Source organism: Rhinolophus ferrumequinum, chromosome 24 (genome assembly GCF_004115265.2).
Source record: "Rhinolophus ferrumequinum isolate MPI-CBG mRhiFer1 chromosome 24, mRhiFer1_v1.p, whole genome shotgun sequence".
NCBI classification, from domain to species: domain Eukaryota; kingdom Metazoa; phylum Chordata; class Mammalia; order Chiroptera; family Rhinolophidae; genus Rhinolophus; species Rhinolophus ferrumequinum.
The window spans coordinates 2,499,621-2,521,789 of record NC_046307.1 but is presented as its reverse complement, the minus strand read 5'-3'; the positions used below and the strand labels follow the sequence as shown (position 1 = coordinate 2,521,789).

The 22,169-nt window shown below is 47.7% G+C and overlaps 1 protein-coding gene across 2 annotated transcripts in view; it reads left to right on the top strand.

Moving 5' to 3' along the window:
* ADAMTS2 (ADAM metallopeptidase with thrombospondin type 1 motif 2) overlaps positions 1–22,169 on the top strand; it is a 251,891-nt gene that overhangs the window by 70,115 nt on the left and 159,607 nt on the right. For both annotated transcript variants that reach the window (XM_033096175.1, XM_033096174.1), the window contains exon 3: positions 16,928–17,087. In XM_033096175.1, the coding sequence (XP_032952066.1) occupies positions 16,928–17,087 (160 nt within the window). The remainder of the gene's footprint in view (positions 1–16,927; positions 17,088–22,169) is intronic.

Genomic DNA, 22,169 nt, shown 5'->3' with positions numbered 1-22,169 from the left:
TGTGGGTGGCTTCCTCTCAGATACGGGGCTAGGATGTGCGAATGCCAAGGGACGGCCCTGGGATCACCAGGCCCGTGGGCCCTGCAGCAGGATATCAGGGGCTTTGCTCACCAAGGTGAGTCTCCTAGGAGCTGGGGTGGCTGGGTGGTGATATCTGTGGGACCTGGGCCTCTGTGGGTGCAGGTGTCTGGTGACATCCTGACGCAAGTTCCCTGCCACCAGTGACATTGCTAGTGGGGATATTAGCCCCCTCATAATAGTCCTCAGCACCCCAAATAACACACATCTAGGGGAAAAGTACACATTGGCACTACTGGACAAGTGCCCCTGCCACCCTAGCTGCCTGACCAAACTATGAAGATTCTGTCTGGATTGGCTGGGGTGGGGGGACTCAGATGGGCTGGGCCAGCCACATCAGAGGACAGAAACATGGGTGGGTTGCACGGCCTCCGTGGGGCAGAGAGGCCTGCGGGACAGGGCTCACAGTTATTGGGTTCCAGCTGGTGTGTGTGTCATACAGGCTGGGCTGCCCCTGGGCTGCTGCCAGACCAGGGAAGGGACTGTCGACAGGACCTGGAATGAGGGACTTGGACTTGACTCTGTGAGCTCTCCTCCGCTTCACGTGTCAAGGCCACAGTTTGCTAGGGCCCAGCTGGTGAGACGGGAGCTCAGAAAGAACATCCCACTTTGTGATGCTTTGGCGAATGTTCCTGCAACAAGAGGCATTTCTCTTCTCCAGTAGAGAGGGCCCTATTATTTATGTGAATGCTAATTTGTGACTGGAGACATTCCCCGATGCAGTCTTTGCACTGAGCGAGACCTGGAAAATGTCAGCAGGAGCATCTGGCAGAGACCAGGGTCAGTTCTGATGATAGATGAGCAGACCCGTCCTGGTCCCGGAGTCTGGGCCTGGCCCGCTGACCCCTGTCCTGGCCAGGCTGGGAGGCCAGCTTCGTTTCCTGGAGGTCTTCTCCAGTGCTCGTGTGCTCAGGGACCGAGTGTGGGGCAGTCTGGACCCTCTCAGGTTGGACAGGCCAGCTCCTGCCAGAGCCATCCTGGCACTGCCTGACTTAATGGGAAGAGTGACTAGCAGGACCCTACCTGACCCCTGAGGCATCTTGCTTATTTCATTTTTTTCCTTATCTTTCTCTCCCTGCCCCCACCCCTTCCCTGATTTTCTCCAAATTGTCTGTTTTGATACAAGCCCTTTGTAAAAATCTCAAAAAATACAGAAAACACTAATAACAAAGCAAAACTCACCCCAAACCTTAATTCCGTTAACTTTTTGTTACGTGTGTCTAGACAGCCCTCGTTTCATGTTACTAATACAATCATGGTGAGAATGGGCTAGCTTATCAGGCACCGGTGCTAAGTGCTCCATCTTGTTTAAACCTCCCGTGAACCAACTGCGCATGCTCTGTATTATCCTTGTTTTTCGCTGGCAATGCCATAGCTCAGAGAGTCTATAGGCCAGCGCTGCCGTCAGCATCTGAATGCAAGCAGTGACTTGGGGGCTATGCCCTGAATGGCTAGGCTCTGCTGACATCGGGTACAGATGCATCCATCACTCTACATAAGGGCATCCTACTGGAGCTGGCCCGCCTTCCTTGGTCAGTAATGTTCAGTAATGTCATGGCCATGTTGGTTCCTTAAGTGATGAAGGAACCATCACTTCCTTACCATCACTTACAGAGAGGCTGTAAAACTCTCTGGCCTTGCATGAATTTGTAAATTTTGTCATTTTTTTTTTTTTTTGCAAGTCACGGAGCGTTTTTGAAAGCAATCTGATCATTTACAGTTTTTGTTATAACAGACATATTTGTTGTTATTTCTGTCATTTATATTTGTTTTGTGCTTTTTTGTTGTTTTTCTAGTTTTCCATATTTACTATATAATCTGTCCTCGTACATCTTCAGTTGCTTTTACTAGTTGCAACTTTTATAACTTCAAATGGTATGCTTAAATTTACATCTATCAACTTTAGCAGCTTTTCAGTAACTGTTGATCCTTCTATGGAAGATTAAGAAATTAATATAATTAAACTACTTCTTTTGTCCCTTCTCTATCCTTTCTTTCATTTTTATCGACTTGTTGGACACTTTTTGCCACAATTTTATTAAAGTTGAATTACAAATTGTTTTTACATTGCATAGCCTTTCTTCTGGTTTGTAATCATAATTATCACAGTGGAATGGATGCAGAGGTCAATTCTGTAGTCTCAACCTGTGATTTCCCTATTTGTGGGGACTCAGATCTGGGCTGCATAAATGGCAGTTGAGGAATGATAAAGAGAGATGTAAAGCAGGGCTGAGGTGGTGCTGTTGAGGGTGTCCTCTAACAGCAGAAGTGGGACACAGTACCTCCATGCACCTGCTCCCCAAGGCCCCAACTTGTTCAAAGTCGCACCCCTGGTTAGTTTGCAGAGTTAGGGCTCCCATCCCAATCTCTTGTTTTCTAATATGGTGTTCTCTCTAGGCCAGTGTTCCCTCAGGGTTGGCATAAGAGGTGAATTAATGTGGCACCAAACATGACATTAAAACGCATTGAATCCTATCAAAACCTCAGCTGGCTTCTTGTCAGAAAGTGACAAGCTGATCCTAAAATTCATATGGAAATACAAGAGACCCAGAATAGCCAAAGCAATGTTGAAAAAAGAAGAACAAAATTAGAGGACTCACACTTTCTGATCTCAAAACTTATTACAAAACTGCAGTAATCAAGACTGTGTGGTACTGGCCGAAGTGTAGACATAGATCAGTGAACTAGAACTGAGGATCCGGAAATAAATCCTCATATTGGTTTTTGACAAGAATGTGAAGACAATTCAATGGAGGAAAGAACAATCTTTTTAATAAATGGTGCTGGGACAACTGGATAGCCACACGCAAAAGAATGAAGTTGGACCCTTACCTCACACTATATAAAAAATTAACTCAAAATGGACCATAGATCTAAATATAAGAGCTAAAACTATAACATTCTTTAAAATATAGGAGTGAATATTCATTATCTTAGGTTATGCAAAGACTTAGATATGACACCAAAAGCACAAATGGCAAAAGAAAGAATAGACAAGTTGGACTTCAAGAAAGTTCTTTATAACATCAAAATGAAAATGAAAAGACAACCTACAGAATGAGAGAAAATGTGTACAATTTATATATCTAATAGGGACTTGTATCTAGAATATATAAAGAACTCTTACAACTCAGAAAATTGAAAATAATCCAATTAAAAAATAAGCAAGTGGTCTGATAATCATTTTTCCAAAGAAGAGAAACAGATGGCCAGTAAGCACATAAAAAGATGCCCAACATCCTTAGTCATCAGGGAAATTAGAATCAACACCACAATGGGATACCACTCCACACATGTGAGGATGGCTAAAAGGTAAAGGACAGAGAATAACAAGTGTTAGCAAGGAGGTGGAGAAACTGGAACCCTCATACACTGCTGGTGGGAGCGTAAAATGGTGCAGCTGCTGTGGAAAACAGTCTGGCATAGAGTTACCATAGGACCCAGCAATTTCACTCCTAGGTATCCACCCAACAGAAATGAAAACATGTTCACACTAAAACTTGTATGTGACTGTTCAAAGCAGCATTATTCATAAGAGCCAAAAAATGGAAACAACTCAAATGTCCATCAACTAGTGAATGGAAAAATAAAATGTGGTGTATCCTGACAATGAAATATTATGTGACAATAAAAAAGGAATTTGAGCACTGGTATATTCTACAATATAGATATCTTGAAAACATTACACTAGGTGCATAAAGTCAATCATAAAAGATCACACACAGTATGATTCTATTTCTAAATGTCCAGAATAAGCAAATCCATGGAGACAAAAAGGAGATTAGTGTTTTGCAGGGGCTGACATGTATGTGGGGTGGTTGGGGGAAAATGAGGAGCGACTGCTAATGTGTCTGGGCTTACATTTTGGAGTGATGAAAATGTTCTAAAGTTCATTGTGGTAGTGGGTGAATTGTACATTGTAAGTGGGTATATTTTATCATATGTGAATTATAGCTCAGTAAAGCTGTTATATATAAAAAAGCATGAATCTCATAGGGAGAAAATGATTCCCTTTTCAATTCTATTTTAAACTTTCTGACTGAGTCAAAGAGAGTCTCATTTTGATACCAACAGAACTTTTACACCTTTGTGATTTTTATAAGGGAGATTAGGATTCAGGCTCAGAGTCTTAGCAGACAAGAGTATCCAGCTAGAATTTACCAAAATCAGGTAAGGCAAAAATTGTGACAGCGTTGGAGAGTGCTGAAGTTTGGTGCTGCACACTGGCTTTGCTGGGCTGGGCTGTGTTCCCCAGCCTACCTGTCCAGCTGGGAAATCTGAGCTAGCAGCTTAACTTGTTTGAGCCTTAGAGGCCTCTGGAAGTGGAGCATTCTGCCATATAGAATTTTAGGGGCATTTGACTTTGTACCACACTTGAAGGCCCTGTATAACACCTGGCTAACAGTGGGGACTCAAGCCCAGGGCTCCCTCAGGTGCCACCAAGTCTCTTGGGAATGGAGACCAGAGACTGTAGATCGAGGTGCAAAGGGAGCTGGGCCCGGAGAGTGAGCTGCTGTGGCCCCAAGGCGGCCTTGGCCTTTGTTTTCCAGGCAGACATGATGGTCCAGGGAGGAGTGGACTTCCTGCTTGTAGTTCGTTTGAGTTCTTTATACTAGAGCTCTCTTCGATCCTACTGGAATTATAGAAGGAGAGCTGGTACCTAATTCACAGGTCACCTGACCCCTCACTTTGCAGGTGAGGGAACGGGGGGCTGCAGAGGCAACAGTAGTGGCCCAAGGCCAGGCTTTGAAGCCAGGCCTGGCTGTGCATCGGGCTCACCCCTGCTGCAGTCTCTCCCTCCACGCTGATCAGCAAAGTGGGGTCCAGCTTTCTTTAGCACCTGGCTCGGCATGGGGCTCAGTGCTGGGGGCATGTGTCAGTTGGGGCATCCTGGTTTCGAGCCTCAGAAACCAGCTCTGGAAAGCTTAGGGCAAAAGAGGGACTTTCTGGAGCAAAGGATGTAGAGGGCCTGAGACCAGGCCAAGAAGGGGCAGCAGGGCCTGCGAGGTGAACTCATCGGGGCTCTGTGGCACTCAGGGACACCTGTCTGTGGTCCCTCGACTCGGCCACAGCCTCCCCTCCAACCTGGGAGGACAAGACCTACACACCAGGAGGACAGGTGGCTCCCCAAGGGGAAGGGCAGTGTGGATGGCATGTGACAAGGAGCACACGTGTCCACCCAAATGAGGCAGAGAGAAGGGCAAGGAGGGGCTCTGCACAACAGCATCCACAGACAGAACGCTCCAGAAGGGGGTGTTCTGGAGCAGAAGCTGATGGACACACAGGGAGAGGACACATGCCCGCTATTCAGTCTGATGGGACAGTCGTTCTCATGCCTGTGACTTCAGCAGTTGGGTCCAGCCCCCTCCCTGTGAAGCTTCCAGGGTTGCTCTGGTCTTCCTCAGGGAGCTAACAGGGCAAAGAGTAGGCCATTGGGAGATGCCCTGGAAGTGGCAGACCCCACTGTGTCAGTGTACCCACGAGACCACCATTAGACCGGCCTGGTCACGTGGCGTATTCCTCTGCAGGGCTGGCTGCTGCCCCTCGCTCTATGGCCCAACCAAATCTCATGGGTCCATACCAAAAGGTCGAAGGGATGAAAGCGTATGTTTCTCTCAGACCTAAAATAGCTCTGGAAACTGGAATCCCACCAGATGCCAGTGTGCTTGGGGATTCCTGGGGCACATGGCGCGTGTGTGTTTCAGAGCAAGGCTGAGTTTGGACGACAGCGAGCAGAGCGGATGCATGCTGCCGTGTCCTCTGTCAAAGTCTGGATCCTTCTGTTTCTTCATTATCTTCCTATTTTCTTTTTATTCTTGATTGTCACCACTGCTACCTGGACAGACACCTCATGCCAGAGGTTGCAAAAATGACAAGGCTGAGTGACAGACCTGGTGCCCATTACATACCGAGGGACCTTTTGTGCTGGAGCCTGTGGCTTCCATGGAAGGAACCGGTGAACACGGCAAACTAGGCACCTACAGATGGGAACAGGATGACTCTTGCTTTCCTGTGAGACTCCAACTTTAAAATTCAAGCAACAGAAGATAGCTGTTAAGCCTTTGGATGTTTTACAAATTTTTAACTTTTCATTTCCACTTCTAGTGACTATTTCATCATAAACCAAACAGCAAAGGGACAGGGCCCAGACAAAGAAAGAGGTAGACAGGTATCTTACAACTCCCCAACATATGAGAACTGGTGACTTGATCCGATGGTCTCTGTGCTGGCACCTGGGGATTGGGGACAGAGGCCTTTCCATGAACTCTCTTTTGCTGTGGTTGGGTACAGTCACAAGATCCCTCTCTGTGGGACACCAGGCTGTTCAGACACTCGCGATCGTGTCCCTTCAGACCAGTGTGCTTCAGGGATTTCTTTAATATGTATAGAGTGGGGGAGAGAAAGCTGATTCTTATTAATTACATGTAAAAACAGATACACGTGCCACTGACAGTAGGAAAATCAAAGTCCTGGTAAAAACTTAGCAAAATGCAGCCCACGTTCTGTGCCTTGTTTTCTTGTCAATTTTCTTTTGCAGATTTGTAGACAGATCTTTCCTGGGGTGCATACTAAAATACTTGAAAATCAGGCAATAAAATGAACCCTGCTTTCTTTGTGGAGAGCCCTCACTAAGCACTATTCTGGTCCGGGGTGGTGGTCAGTCACTGCATTCATGTGCTTGTGTACTGGCCGTGGGGCGGTCAGAGTTGGCCTTGACAGTCTCTGGTCAGTCTGTGTCTCTGGTCTCAGGGTGACCAAATGCTGGTCTGGGAATAATCATCCATTGGTCTCGGGTGGTCAGCCTCCGGTCTTGGGGCAGGTGCCACCGTGCCCATCAATGCAGCACCGTGTGTGTGTTCCACAGCATCTTTCAGAGTTGGGTTGATGCTCTGAAGAATATGTCTAGCTTCTTCATCTGAAAGCACTGTCAGTTAGGTCTCTGGTTGTGTGAGCAAACCTGAGTAAATTGGCGCCATACTTCCGATTTATCTCAGTGAGCTCCTGTGCCCTTCAGTTGGGACCTGGGAAGGTCCCTGCCAGGCAGCGTGGCCAACTTGGACCCTGGCTTGCTGACCACAGAAAAGCCAAGGACAGCATCAAGTAGATTCAGTGCCCTTGGGTCACTCAGCGAGCTTCATCAGGAAGCTGGCCAAGGAGGAGGAGAGCCCGACCTGCGTGTGTAGGGAGATCCAAAACTGTCTCTTAGAGTCTCTCAGGCCAGAGAGGGCTGCTTCTCATCAAGTCAGATTCTGGTCATTGTCACGCTGGGTCCTTTCAGAATGACTCCAGGGCCCCAGGCATAGACAGCTCCCAGTCTGGTGTGCAAGAGTCCCTCCAGAAAGGGGGTTCCCCCACTGGGCCCTGATACCCCAATGTCCTGCTATGATAGAGCCAGGGGCCCACCCCACAGATGTTCCTTCCACCTGGAGTAGATGAGTAACAGAGGCCCAGGGAGACTTGGCACCTGGCCGAAGTTACCCGTCCAGACAGAAGTGGTGCTGGGAACCCAGAATAGCAGACTCAGGGACTGCTCACCCACTGCTGCTCTGCGGTTAATTCCCACATGTCCTTGAATGGGTTCTATTAATAAGATGGGTTAGAGACACCAGCCTGCCCCCAAACCACAAACACGGAACGTCAATGGCAGCATAGAGGAAGTAACTCTTGCTGTTGTAAACACTCTCACCCATGTGCTGGTGGAAGGGGATGGCCCACAGTGTCCCCACTCTCCCCCTCTGTGTCTCTCTCAGAGGTCCTGCTGTTTTGGGGTCATTCATTCATTCGTTCCGCAAGCAATTGCTCACTTCCTCCAAGGCCTGGTGGAGCCCTGGGATGCAGGGGTGAGTCAGAGAGTGGGAGCCTGCAGGGTTCCCATGGGCCTCTCCTCTGCTCTCTGCTCCCACAGCCCGGTGACCTCACCCCCATAGCTCTGGTGCTTGCCCTTTCCCCTTCCCCAGAAGTTCAAGATGCTGCAAACCCGTGTCCTTGGGAGGTCTGCCACCCCTCCTCCTCATCCCTCAGGGAATGGCTGCCTTCTTCACCCCACACCCACCAAGACCCTGTATTAGTTTCCTGCAGCTGCTGTAACAAATTACTGAAAACAACAGAAACTTGTTCTCACAGGCCTGGAGGCCAAAGTGAAGGTGTTGGCAGGGCTGTACTGCCTTTGGAAGCTCGAGGGCAGAACCCTAGAGGGAAATCTGGCATGTAGAATGGGCAACAGGAAATGCCAGATTTTCTGATGTTTCAAGAGAGTCTGGAAATCTGGTCATTTATCTAAAATCTCCTGATGCTTAAATCAGAGCAACTAATCCAAGCTTTTAAAAGCCCAAGTGAGGTCTCTGAGTTTGCAGAGTAGAAGACCTTGTCCCTCAACAAGGATCGACAATTAGGCAGCTATCCATGAGCAAAAATAGCTGTGGAGAGCTCAGGAGGCCACTTAAGAAACTTCAGCATCGCAGTGGAACAAAAACACCTGAGAATAACCTTACCAAAAGGCAAGGAAGAACTGTTTCACTTTGCCTGCGTCATCCCATCCCCAGGCTGGCACTGCTCAGCACCAAGAGGGAGCTCCTCATTCAGAAAGAGTTCCCCTCGCTGGGAAAGAGAGAGCAGGGTGAGTGACAAGCTTTCCCAGTCCTTTGGAGCACAACACAAAGGACCTTTCCCAGTTTCACTCCACCATAGACAAACAAAGCTGAGACATATAGAGATGGCTGGAGATAAGGAACAAGAGCAGGGGCCACCAGTATCAGACACACAGAGGGCGTGAACATGGCTCCTCATGGTCTGCTCTTCAGGGGACCCCAGCAGCTTTCACCGCTGAAGAAACCAATGGCCACCACCGCTGCTGCAGACATCATTGCTGAGGTTTTCTCCCCACAGGTTTTCACCTTCACAGACACCAGATGCCTGAATCTCTCCCGCTCCATCCCCTTCCCCTGCTGCTGTCCTCTGTGGCTGTGTGAGTACAAAACACCAGCTTAGACACCTGTGGCTGATCCCCACCACTGTGCATGTGCCCAGAGCTAGCCCCTCCTGTTGTGCACATGTGCCACCAAGCTGACTCCTGTCACCAGCCTCCACTGCTGTGTGGCTGCCTGTGGTGAGACCCTGCAGTACAGCAGTGCACACTGACAGCCAAGGCCCCTGTGAATGCCTCTGTGCCCACCATTGGCCCCGTTCTTACTGCTGACCCTGTCCATTACCACTACATGTGTATCTGCAATTGGCCCCTGCATTTGGCCTCTGCAGATGAGTGTGCGCACACCACCATGTCTGGCCACCACTACTGCTTGCCCTGGTCCCTAGTCGCTGGACCTGGAGGCACCACTAAGGGCCCCAACAGCCCTTGCAGCCACTCTCTAAGGACTACACATTTATTAATGTCATGGACCCTAGCAGCCTGACACAATGAGCCATCGTGCTTTCCCTCAACCCAGACCCAGAGCTGCCACATATGTGCCCTGCATATGTGACTAGATCCAGGGTCACAGCATACTCCAGTGTGCTTCCACCTGCTGGTCAAGGTCTTTCCTTATTGAGGTCAGTCCATGAAGTCTGGAAATGTGCAGACAGACACCTATGTGAGGTTGCAGGAACCATGAAGAATCAGGGAAACGTGACACCACCAAAGGAACACAGGAAATTTCCAGTAACGACTCCAAAGAAATGGAAATATGTGAATTGCCTGACAAAAAATTCAAAATAATTGTTCCAAAGATACTCAGAGAGTTACAAGAGAACACAGATAAACAAGTTCACAAAACCAGTAAAACAATACAATAACAAAAGGAGAAGTTCAACAAAGACAGAAAACATAGAAAAGAACCAGACAGAAAACCAGTTGAAGAATACAATGATTGAATTGAAGAATTCAATAAAGATATTCAACACCAAACTGGACCAAACAGAAGAAAAAAATAAATGAACTCAAGGACAGATTATTTGAAATTACACAGTTAGAGGAACAAAAAGAAAAGAATGAAAAGGAGTGAAGAAAGCCCATGGGACTTATGGGACATCATTAAGAGACACAATCTATGCATTATTGGAATCCCAGAAGGAGAAGAGAGGGATAAAGGGACAGAGAGCATATTTAAAGAGATAATGATTGAGAATTTCACAAACTAGGGAAGAGACTTGAACATCCAGGTTCATAAAGCTAAAAGTTCACTCCAAAATTTTAATTCAAAATGATCTTCTCCAAGATGCATTGTAGTAAAACTGGCTAAAATAAAAAAAACCAAAGAGATCATTTTAAAAGCAGCAAGAGAAAAACATTGTCTTCTACAAGGGAACCCCTATAAGAATATCTGTGTTTTTCTCAGGAGAAACCTTGTAGGCTGGGAGAGAGAGGAATTATATATTCAAAGTGCTGAAAGGAAAAAAGTGCCAGCCAAGAATAAATACTTTCTTTACCTGGCCTAGCAGTTCTTCAGAAATGAGAGTAGATTAAGGACTTTCCAAACAAGGCTGAGAGTTAGACCTGCCTTGCAAGAAATGATGAATTTAGTTCTTCAAGCTGAAACAAAAGGATGCTAATTAGTAACATGAAAATATGAAATATTCCAAACACGGGTAAAAGTAAGTATACAGTCAAATTAGGAATACTCTAATATTGTAATATTAGCTCTAGTATAAAGATTAAAGGCAGAAGTATTGAAAATAGTTATAGCTATAGTCATATGTTAATAGATACATAATATAAAAAGATGTGATTGTGACATCAAAAACTTAAAATGTGTGGGGAGAATAAAAGGGTAGAGTTTTTATATATGATCAAAGTTAAGTTGTTATCAATTTAAAATAGACTGTTATATCTTTAAGATATTTCAAGTAAGCCTTAGGGCACCACAAACTAAAAACCTGTAGTAGATACATACAAGGCAAACAGAAGGGAATTATAGTATGCCATTACAGAAAATCATCAACTCATAAGGAAGACATCAAGAGAAAAATAAAGGAACAAAGGAACCACCAAACAGTCAGAAAACAACGAACACAATGGAATTAGTAAGTCCTTACCTATTCAACCACTTTAAGTGTAAATGAGTTAAATTCTCCAATCAAAGACATAGCGTGGCTGAATGAATAAAAACACAAGATCCAATTATATGTTGCCTGAAAGAGACTCTATTCAGCTTTAAGGATACACATGGGCTCAAAGTGAAGGGATGGAAAAAGTATTCCACACAAATAGAAACCAAAAGAGAATAAGGCTAGCCATATTATATCAGACAAAATTAACTTTAAGTCAAAAGCTGTACCAAGAGACAAAAAAGGTCATTATATAATGATAAAGTGGTTAATTCATTAAGACAATATAACAATTGTAAATATCTATGCACCCAACGTCACAGCACCTAAGTATATTAATCAAATATAACAGATCTGAAGGGAGAAAAGGCCACAATACAATAATAATAGGGGACTTTCAACAGTGGATAGATCATCCATACAGAAAATCAACAAGAAAACATGGGATTTGAACTGTACTTTAGACTGAATGGACCTAACAGACATATACAGAACATCCCATTCAATAGAAACAGAATACACATTCTTCTCAAGTGTACATGAAACAATCTCCAGGATCAATAATATGTTAGGTCAAAAAACAAGTATTAGAAAGTGTAAACGAGTAAAATTGTATCAGTTGTCTTTTCTGATACAGTGGTATGAAATTAGAAATCAATAGCAGGAGGAAAACTGGAAAATTCATAAATATGTAGAAATTAAACAACACACTCCTGAACAACAAATGGGTCAAAGAAGAAACCAAAAGGGAAATAAAAAATATCTTAAAACAAACAAAAATGGAAACACAGCATACCAAAACTTATGTGATACAGCAAAACCAGTGCTAACGGGGAAGTTCATAGTGATAAATGTCTACAATAAAAAGGAGAGATCTCAAATAAATCTAACTTTATACCTCAAGGAGCTAGAAAAGAAGAACAGACTATGCCCAAAGTTAGAAGATGGAAGTAGATAACAGATATCAGAGCAGAAATAAATGAAGTAGAGACCAGAAAACAGAAGATCAGAAGAAATTAAGGCTGTTTTTTTTAAAAGGTAAACAAAATTGACAAACCTCTTGCTAGACTTAGCAAGAAAATAAAAGAGAGCACTCAAATAAATAAAATTATAAATGAAAGAGGAGATATTACAACTGATACCACAGAAATACAAGGGATCTTAAAAAACTACTATAAGCAATTATACACCAACAAATTGGACAACCCAGAAGAAATGGATAAATTCCTAGAATTATACAACTTACCAAGAATGAATCTTGAAAAAATGGAAAATTTGAACAGACCAATAAAGAGTAAGGAGATTGAATCAGTAATCAGTCTTCCAACAAAACAAAGTGCAGGCCCAGATGGCTTCACAGGTGAAGTCTACCAAACATTTAAAGAAGAATTTCCATGTCTTGGCCACTGTAAACAAAGCTGCAATGAACATTGGAGCACACGTGTCTTTATGTATAAATGTTTTCAGATTTTTTTGCGTAGATAACCAGGAGAGGGATTGCTGGATCATATGGTAATTCTATTCGTAATTTTTTGAGGAAACTCCACACTGTCTTTGTTTACAGTGGCCAAGACATGGAAACAACCAAAATGTCCTTCGATAGATGAATGGATAAAGAAGTTGTGGTATATATACACAATGGAATACTATTCAGCGGTAAGAAAAGATGAAATAGGAACATTTGTGACAACATGGATGGATCTTGAGAGTATAATGCTAAGCGAAATAAGTCAGACAGAAAAAGCAGAGAACCATATGATTTCACTGATACGTGGTATATAAACCAAAAACAACAAAAGAACAAGACAAGCAAATGAGAAACAAAAACTCATAGACACAGACAATAGTTTAGTGGTTACCAGAGGGTAAGGGGCGGGGAAGGAGATGAGGGTAAGGGGGATCAAATATATGGTGATGGAAGGAGAATTGACTCTGGGTGGTGAACACACAATGGGATTTATAGATGATGTAATACAGAATTGTACACCTGAAATCTATGTAATTTCACTAACAATTGTCACCCCAATAAATTAAAGAAAAAAAAAAAAGGAAGAATTAACTCCAGTCCTTCTCAAAGTCTTCCACTCTCGCACTCTTGAAATGAAAAAAGTTTACAGGAATGGAGACTATATCACTGGTTGCCAAACATTGTGGAATAGTGGAGAAAAAGGAATTAGTGTGATTATAAAGGGGTAGAATGAGAATTTTGTGATGATGGTATAGTTCTGTATCTGTATTGCTGTGGTGGTTAGACATTCCACACTTGTGATAAAATGGCACAGAACTATATGTACACATTATACCCATGTTTATTTCCTGGTTTTGATACTGTTCTATAATTATATACAGTTTGCTTAAATAGTGACAGAATTTATTGCTACATGACAGATTACGGATTATTAATGATTTGTCCTTCAAAATTTTATTATATTTTTCTATTTTCTCAAAGTAATCTTGTATTATTTTTATAATAACAAGAAAATGCATTAAAACTGAATAAAAAAAGAAGTCTTCCAAAAAATTGAAGAGGAGGGAAGACTTCCAAACTCATTCTATGAGGCCAGCATTCCCCTGATGCTAAAGCCAAGTAAGGATGCTATAAGAAATGAAAACTACAGGCCAATAGCCTTGATAAATATAGATGCAAAAATTCTCAACAAAAATTATCAAACCGAATTCAACAGGATTTAAAGATTTCAACAGGATATAACAGAATTAAAAGGATCACACACTATGATCAAGTGGGATTTACCCCTGGGATCCAAGAATTGGGCAACATATGAAAATCAATAAATGTGATACATCACATTAATAGAATGAAAGATAAAAATCATACAATAATCTCAGTAGAGGCTGAAAAAGCATTTGATGAAATTCAACCTCCTTTCATGGTAATAACTCTCAACAAAGTGGGTATAGAAGGAACATACCTCACCATAATAAAGGCCGTACATGACAAGCCCACAGCTAACATCAGACTCAATGGTGGAAGGTTGAAAGCTTTCCTCCTAAGATTAGGAACAAGACAAGTGTGCCCATTCTCACCAATCCTATTTAACATAGTACTGGAAATCTCAGCCAGGTAAGTCAGGCAAGAAAAAGAAATAAAAGGCATCAGAGTTGGAAAAGAAGAAGTAAAATGGTCTCTCTTTCCTGATGACATGATCCTAAAATTCATATGAAACCACAGAAGACCCTGACTAGCCTAACCAATCTTCAGAAAGAACAAAGCTGGAGGCGTCGCATTTCCCAATTTCAAACTATATTACAAGCTACAGGAATCAAAACAGTATGGTGCAGACAGCCCGTGAAACAGAATTGAGAGCCCAGCAGTGAACCCATGCATGTATATATATTGTCAATGTATATTTGACAAGGGAACCAAGAATATTCAGTGGGGAAAGTATGGTCTCTTCAATAATTTGTGTTGGGAAAACTGGATATTCACAAGCAAAAGAATGAAATTAGATCTCTATCTCATACCACCAACAAAAGTTAACTTGAAGTGGATTAAGGACTTAAACATTAAGACCTGAAACCATAAAACTCCTGGAAGAAAATATAAGGAAAAAACTGGACATGGGTCTTGGTGATGATTTTTTGGATGTGACACCAATAATACAGGCAACGAAAGCAAAAATCAACAAGTGGGACTATATTAAATTAAAAAGCTTCTGCACAGCAAAAGAAATAATCAACAAAATGAAAAGGCAACCTATAGAATGGGAGAAAATGTTTCAAGACATATATTGGATAAAGAGTTAATATTCAAAACATACAAGGAATTTATTTAACTCAATAGCAAAATACCCCAAATAAACTGGTTACAAAATGGGCAAAGGACCTGAAATAGACATTTTTTCCAAAGAAGAGATACAAATGACCAAGTACCTGAAAGAGTGCTTAACATCACTAATCATCAGGGAAATGCAACTCAAAACCATGAGCTATCATCACCTCACACCTGTCAGAATGGCTATCATCAAAAAGACAAGAGGTGACTGGAGTACAACACAGGGAATAGAGCCAATGGAATTGTAACAGCTATATACGATGTCAGAGGGGTAGTAGATTGGGGGCGGGGGGGGTTATCACTTTGTGAGGGGTGTAAATGTCTAACTAGTACATTGTTTTGTACACCTGAAACTAATAATAAAAAAGAAAAAGAAAAAGAAAAGAGGTAACAAGTGCTGGTGAGGATGTTGAGAAAAGGGAACCCTCATGCAATGTTGGTGGAAATGTAAATTGGTTAAGTCACTATGGAAAACAATATGGAGGTTCCTCAAAAAATTATAAATAGAACTACCTTATGGCCCAGCAATCCCACTTCTGGGTACATATCTAAATAAAATGAAATCAGGATATCAAAGACATACCCGCTCTCCCATATTCATTGTAGCATTTTTCACAATAGACATGGAAGCAACCTAAATGTCCATCTAAGGACAACAGATTAATAAAGAAATATGGTACATATGTACAGTAGAATATTATTCAGACTTTATAAAGATGGAAATCCTATAATTCGTGACAGCATGGATGAAAGTAGAGGATACTACACTATGTGAATTACGCTAGACACAGAAAATCAAATACTGTGTGATCTCACTTATGTATAGAATCTAAAATAGTCAAACTCAAAGAAGCAGAGAGCAGAATGGTGATTGCCAGCGGCTGGGGGGAGGGTGAAATGGGAAGTAATGGTCAAAGTATGCAAAATTTCAGTTATACAAGATAAATAAGTTCAGGAGCTCTATTACACAGCATAGTGTTTATAACTAACAATACTCTATTGTTTACTTAAAATTTGCTAAGAGGGTCCATTTCATGTTAAGTGTTCTTGCCAAAAAAATAATAATGATGGGGTAGGAGGAAGCTTTGAAAGGCGATGGGTATGTTTATGGCCTTGACAGTGGTCATGATTTCACAATTCGAAACTTATTCCCAAATCACTGAGTTGTACACATTAGATATGTGCAATTTTTTACATGTCAGTAATATCTCAATAAAGTGGTTTTTTTTTTAAAAAAACAAAACAAAACAAAACACACCCTTCAGTGGGTCGTAAGTGTGTGATCTAAAGGAAACATATCTTCAGGGTAACACCATGGGGAGCCCAGTGCCAGATCACTGGTTTATGGATAGTGGACCAAAAAATCAAAAGTGTGGGAGCTGGATGGGGCAGTCACCAAGGATGGCCAAGGGAAAAGGCAGTTCCTTGGGGTGGGGGTGTCAGTTGGGGAGAGTCTGGGCCAGACATTGAAGGGAGAATCAGTATTTACCAGATGGTCAAAGGTGGGGGCAGGAGCAGGGCCTCCCAAGCTGAGGGCCAGGTTAGTTCATGGGCAGGGAGACCCGGAAGTGCACAGCGTGGCGTGTAGGAAGGACAGGGCTGTCCCAGCGACTGGCGTGAGGTGTGTGAACTAGGGCAGGCAGGGTGAGGCAGGGCGGTGGCAGACTGCCAGCCTTTGATGCCAGAGCGCAGAGCAGCCCGAATGGGATGGAGATGGGGGTCCAGTGAGGGCTTCGCAGCAGGAGGGCATGCTGGTCTTGGGGGAGGCAGCGGTTCAGTTATGGTAGAGTTTGGGCTGGTGACGATGTGCATAAAGGGACACACAGTGGGAGCAGTGGAGGCTCTGGGCAGAAGGGACTCGTAGGGCCACCTGTCCTGTGCCCTCCCTGGCCTGGGGTTCAAGCCTAGCACTTAGCTCTGCCAGGTGGGAGGTTCTGCCCTCGGGCCCTCTTCGCTGCTCCCCAACCTGGGTCTGTTGTGCTCTGGGAATCTGAACCGTCTCATCTTTGCCCGCAGGCTGGCCTAATCCGAACGCAGGACGAAGAGTTCTTCATCGAGCCTCTGGAAAAGGGGCTGGCAGCGAGGGAGGCTGAGCAGGGCCGTGTGCACGTGCTGTATCGTCGGCCGCCCACCCCCAGGCTACCTCCTCTGGGGGTGCCACAGGCCCTGGACACAGGTAAGGCTACTGCAGGTGGGCAGGCTGTGTGGTTTTGTCTTTTTCAACTAAGAATCAAAGTGCACTCTGGGCTCTGGAGTATGGAAGGAGCTGCTAGGCAGGCATGCAGACAGCCCCTGGCTACAGCCTCTCAGAGCCCTCCAGGAGGCTGGGCTCACTGGCCAGCCCAACTCTTCCAGGGTTCTTGGGATCTCTATCAGCGGTTACAGTGAGGCCAGGTCAGGGTCTGCCTGTGCCTAGCAGGCCTCACAGGCCCCAGGGTCCCAGGGTGAGGATGCGGCCACCTTGCCTGGGCCTGGCTCTTGTGGGGCGGGCTCAGCTGTCAGCCTCTGGTCCTAGACTCCTGGCTAGTGGCAGATGACAGGAGGACTGGGTCCTGGACCAGTCTCATCTGCATGTGTACAGTGAACCCTGGAGGCCCCACTGGGATTTGCAGAAACTATCCCATCACCCCAAGCATCCCTGGCTCATTTATCTTAGGTCTCTGACTTCCTAGCTTGACAGATAAATTGGGTGCAGCCTGGCAGGACACCATTCTAATTTCAAGGAGTGGTGTCAGATATCTTTGCAAAGGAATTGTTCCATCAGGAAACCCAGAGCTCTCTGGAGCTGATCAATACTTCCAGCGGCCCCTTCGTCCCAGGTGATGAATTGCTGTCTGCCTAGGCTGCTGACGGTGGGGCCTGGGCTGCCTGGCTTTCCCCAGCCGCAGCCCCTCCTGCCTCTTTCCCACCCTTGGACCTCTCTGTGGGGGGAGGAATGGAGAGTAAATTTCACTCCCATAGGGTGTGGCTGGGAGTAAAAATTCACCGGGGAAATGCCCCAGACCAGGGACCGGTGCCCTGGCCTTGCTCCTTGATGACCGGTTGCCCTTGGGCAAGTTTGGACCTCTGGCCTCTGCTTTCTCATCTGTTCAGTGGGGTTTGAAAAGCCTGTGTCTCAGAGCCAAGGGCTTGCCACTTTGTGCTTTGGGCCTGGTGCTTCTGGGCTCGCCCCAATTGGAAGACTCAAGGTGGTCCCTGGGGCTGCCAGGTGCCCTGGGCGAGTTTCTGACCTCAGTTCCACGTGGTGGCTGCCTTCCTGAACATGACAGCCTCCACCATGTTCTGGCCGGCTTGGCCTTATTTGCTCGGCCTCTGTTGGTCTTTGGCATCTTCTATTAAATCCTCCCCTCCCCTGCCCTCTTCCCACCTACTTTGGTGACAGCTTAGAGCTTAGAACTTAAGAAAGTAATTTCAAACTCAGAATAAGCCTAAAAACCATTGGCTTAGGCCAATTGCACCATTTGAGGGCTAAGGCTGCCCTGGAAGGGGGCAGAGGGAGCCTGTCCAGGCTGAGCTCTGGGCCTCAGCCCGGGACGGTGGGTGTAGGCTCCAGGCCACAGGCCTGGGGTCTGAGGCCAAGTCCCCCTTCCTTGATGTCCCTGCCCAGTGTCAGCATGACCCTGTGTGGGTGACTTGGTCCATGGAAAGCACATTTCTCCCCGGACGTGACTGATTGTTCCCACTTGGTGTAGGCTGAGGCCCACTCACTGGCTGGAGGGGGTCCAGACGCATGTTATACTGTGGCTGGGCTGAGGGCCCGAGGTGACCTCAGACGGTCCAGCCCTTCATCAGCCTGGGCCCAGTTAGGGCCCACAGTGCAGTTGGGAGAGATACGAAAAAGCAATGTCCTTGGCTGGGCACGTTTGTTCCTTGTGCTTTCCTGCAAGAGGACACAGCCCAGGATCTCAGCGAGTGCATGCGCGGTAGGGGTTACTTTCTCCTGGTGAATTCTGATGGGGACTGTTACATATTGATGTAACCCAGGCTGAAGAAGTAGGAGACTCCCTCCTGTCCCCCACCCCCATCGCCAGGCAACTTCTGGAAGTGGGTTTGAACCCCCCAACTATTTATTGATGGGCAGTGGGTGTAATGGGTCCTCTGGAGAAGGGGAACACCTGTCCTGGGCGTCTTGGTCTGGCTGGGAGGGTGTCCCACATGGGTCCTCTGTGATGCTGAGACACATTGTCCTGTGTCTCCTGAGCAGCCAGCAGGCTTCCTGGAGTGTCTCGGGCTCACCCAGCCTCAGAGCGTCGTCATCACTAATAGTCTCCGTCATCTGAGGTCAGTTGCCCGTGGAAACAGATGGAAAGTGAAGGCTTTAACGTGTCTTCATGGATTCAGGCCAGGGTCTGGTGTGTGCACTTAGCAGCTCAGTGTCGCCAGTGTTACCCTCAAGGTGGGCAAAAGGCTGAGGGAAGGGGAAGGGCGTTTCTCTTCTCACTGGCCTTGTAGGTGTGCACGTGTGAGCGTGTGTGCACACACATGCACTGTGTGTGTACATGTATACTTGCACGTGCACACATACACGCATAGGGCCCCACTCCGAGTCCTGGTCTCCTGCCTGAGCCCTGTCCTGGCTGCCATCTGTCAACCCTGTTGTCTGGGGTTGTTGAGGGGAAGACAGGGCTGGTGGTGATCCTGGCCCATCAATCTCTCCTAGTGTCAGGCCACTGTGACATTGTACCACTACTCAGTGGCTTAAAACAATAGCAGTTTATTCTCTCATACTTCTAGAGGGCAGAATCCGAAATGAGTATTAATGGGCTGAATCAAGGTGTTGATAGGACCACACTCCTTCCAGAGCCCCTAGGGGGGAATCCATTTCTCGCCATTCCCAGCTCCTGGTGGCTGCTGGCATCCCTTGGCTTGTGGCCACATCATTCTCGTAAGGATGCGCGTGAGTGCATGTAGGGCCCACCCAGACCATCCAGGATGACCGCTCCCTCTCAGGATCCATGATCTCATCACGTCTGCAAAGGCCTTTTTTGTCATATAAGGTAACATCCACAGGTCCCAGGCATTCGGACCTTGTATCTTTTGGGGCCGCCATTCAGCTTATACAGGAAGTGACTCACTGCTCCCCTACAGGCTGGCTGTGCAGTGAAGGGGCTGCACATCTGTGGAGGACTCATGCTGTAGGTCTCCCTCGTTCCTTCTCGGGATAGTGCTCAGGTACAGCCCAGGCAGGCCCCTTGACCTTCTGCCTCTGCTGGACCCTCGTCCCGTCTCAGCCGGGCCGTGGGGCCTGGAGAGGCTGCGCTGCGCTGGGGCTGGGCTGGGCTGAGCTGGGGCTGAGCTGAGCTGGGGCTGGGCTGAGCTGGGCTGGGCTGTGCTGGGGCTGGGCTGGGGCTGAGCTGGAGCTGAGCTGCGCTGGGGCTGAGCTAGGGTTGAGCTGCGCTGGGGCTGAGCTGTGGCTGAGCTGAGCTGGGGCTGGGCTGGGGCTGGGCTGGGGCTGGCCTGGGCCTGGGCTAAGCTGGGGCTGGGCCGGGGCTGAGCCGGGGCTGGGCTGGGCCCGGGGCTGGGGCCGGGGCCGGGGCTGGGCCGGGGCCGGGGCTGGGCCGGAGCTGGGGCTGGGCCGGGGCTGGGCCGGGGCCGGGGCTGGGCCGGAGCTGGGGCTGGGCCGGGGCTGGGCCGGGGCTGGGGCTGGGCTGGAGCTGGGGCCGGGCTGGGGCCGGGCCGGGGCTGGGGCTGGGGCTGGGCTGTGGCTGGGGCTGGGCTGAGCTGGGGCTGGGCTGGGGCTGGGCCGGAGCTGGGGCTGGGCCGGGGCTGGGCCGGAGCTGGGGCTGGGCCGGGGCTGGGCCGGGGCTGGGGCTGGGCCGGGGCTGGGCCGGGGCTGGGGCTGGGGCTGGGCTGTGGCTGGGGCTGGGCTGAGCTGGGGCTGGGCTGGGGCTGGGCTGGGGCTGAGCTGGGGCTGGGCTGGGGCTGGGCTGGGGCTGGGGCTGAGCTGGGGCTGGGCCGGAGCTGGGGCTGGGCCGGGGCTGGGCCGGGGCTGGGGCTGGGCCGGGGCTGGGGCTGGGGCTGGGCTGGGGCTGAGCTGGGGCTGGGCTGGGGCTGAGCTGGGGCTAGGCTGGCCCCAAGACTATGAGCACAGGGAAGCTGACCTTGCTATTGGCACCCAGGGCCTGGCTGTCTGAGGGGGGCTGAACTTGGGATTCTGGGAAGTGTACCCACAGGGTGGGAAAGGTCCCTGGGTCCTGTGCTGGGCCCGTGGTCTCTCAGGCACATGGTGCCCTTTGCAGAAAGTCCTACCATCCCAAGAGAAGGGCTGCAAACGCACGGGCCTGCCAGGCCCAGCAGGCAGTGCCAATGAGGACGGCAGCAGGGGTAAGAAAAATAATTGCGCCCACCCTTGGCCTGGCTTTCATTTCCCTGCTTTTGATATCAACTTGGACACAGAGCATATGCCTTTGCTCAAAGGAAAACAGCAGTGTGAATGCAACAGCACAGGGCATGCAGCCTGGCCTCACCGTGGGCGCAGGACAGAGTGGAGACCCCTCCTTGGCTTCTGACCGGGACCTGGTGGGACTGTGGGCCTGGGGCAGCTATCCTCTTACTGTCAGGAGAATGCAGACATCAGAAGTTTTATGTGAACTCTCCTGATTTTAAAATGCTGCTTCAAATTTCTGAAAGGCACCATATAAGCCAAATAAAACATGGCTCCCCTTGGCCACCCGTGCTTATGAGACACAGAGGTGAAGGGTCTTTTGCGCCCTCTGGGGCTGCTTTTCTGGGCTGTGGGACAGAGGAGGGGCTGTGAGCTCGTGCTAGGCGGGTGGTCCCCATCCCACGGATCTGCCACCGGGCCAGCATGCCCTTCAGCTCCGCCTTGCATCGGGCCTGGCTGCAGGAAGGACAGTCAGACAGCTCAGTGCTCGTGACCTTGGCCGCCTCCTCGGGTAAGCAGCCAGTGCCAAGCCTCTGCCCGCTGCTGTCAGGCTGTGGCGTCCTCCCTGGCGGGCAGAGGGGGCACACCGCCCTGGGGAGTGCTGTGCCCCGCTGCTGCCAAAGAAATGCTGTGAGAGAGCAGATCGGGCCCTGGGCACTGCAAAGTCTTGACTCAACGGCCCAAGTCCTTTGACCCCCTGCTGACCCGCTGCACATTTTCCAGGCTGCTGAAGGGCTGCCTCAGAAATAAGCAGGGCCAGGAGCCAGAGCGGATGCCGGGCGCTCTCAGGGGCTGCAGCCTGGAATGTTAGAGCGCCAGGATGGCATCCTGCAGGCAGTGGGCAGCCCCCAGAGGAAAGGGGCCTGACAGCTA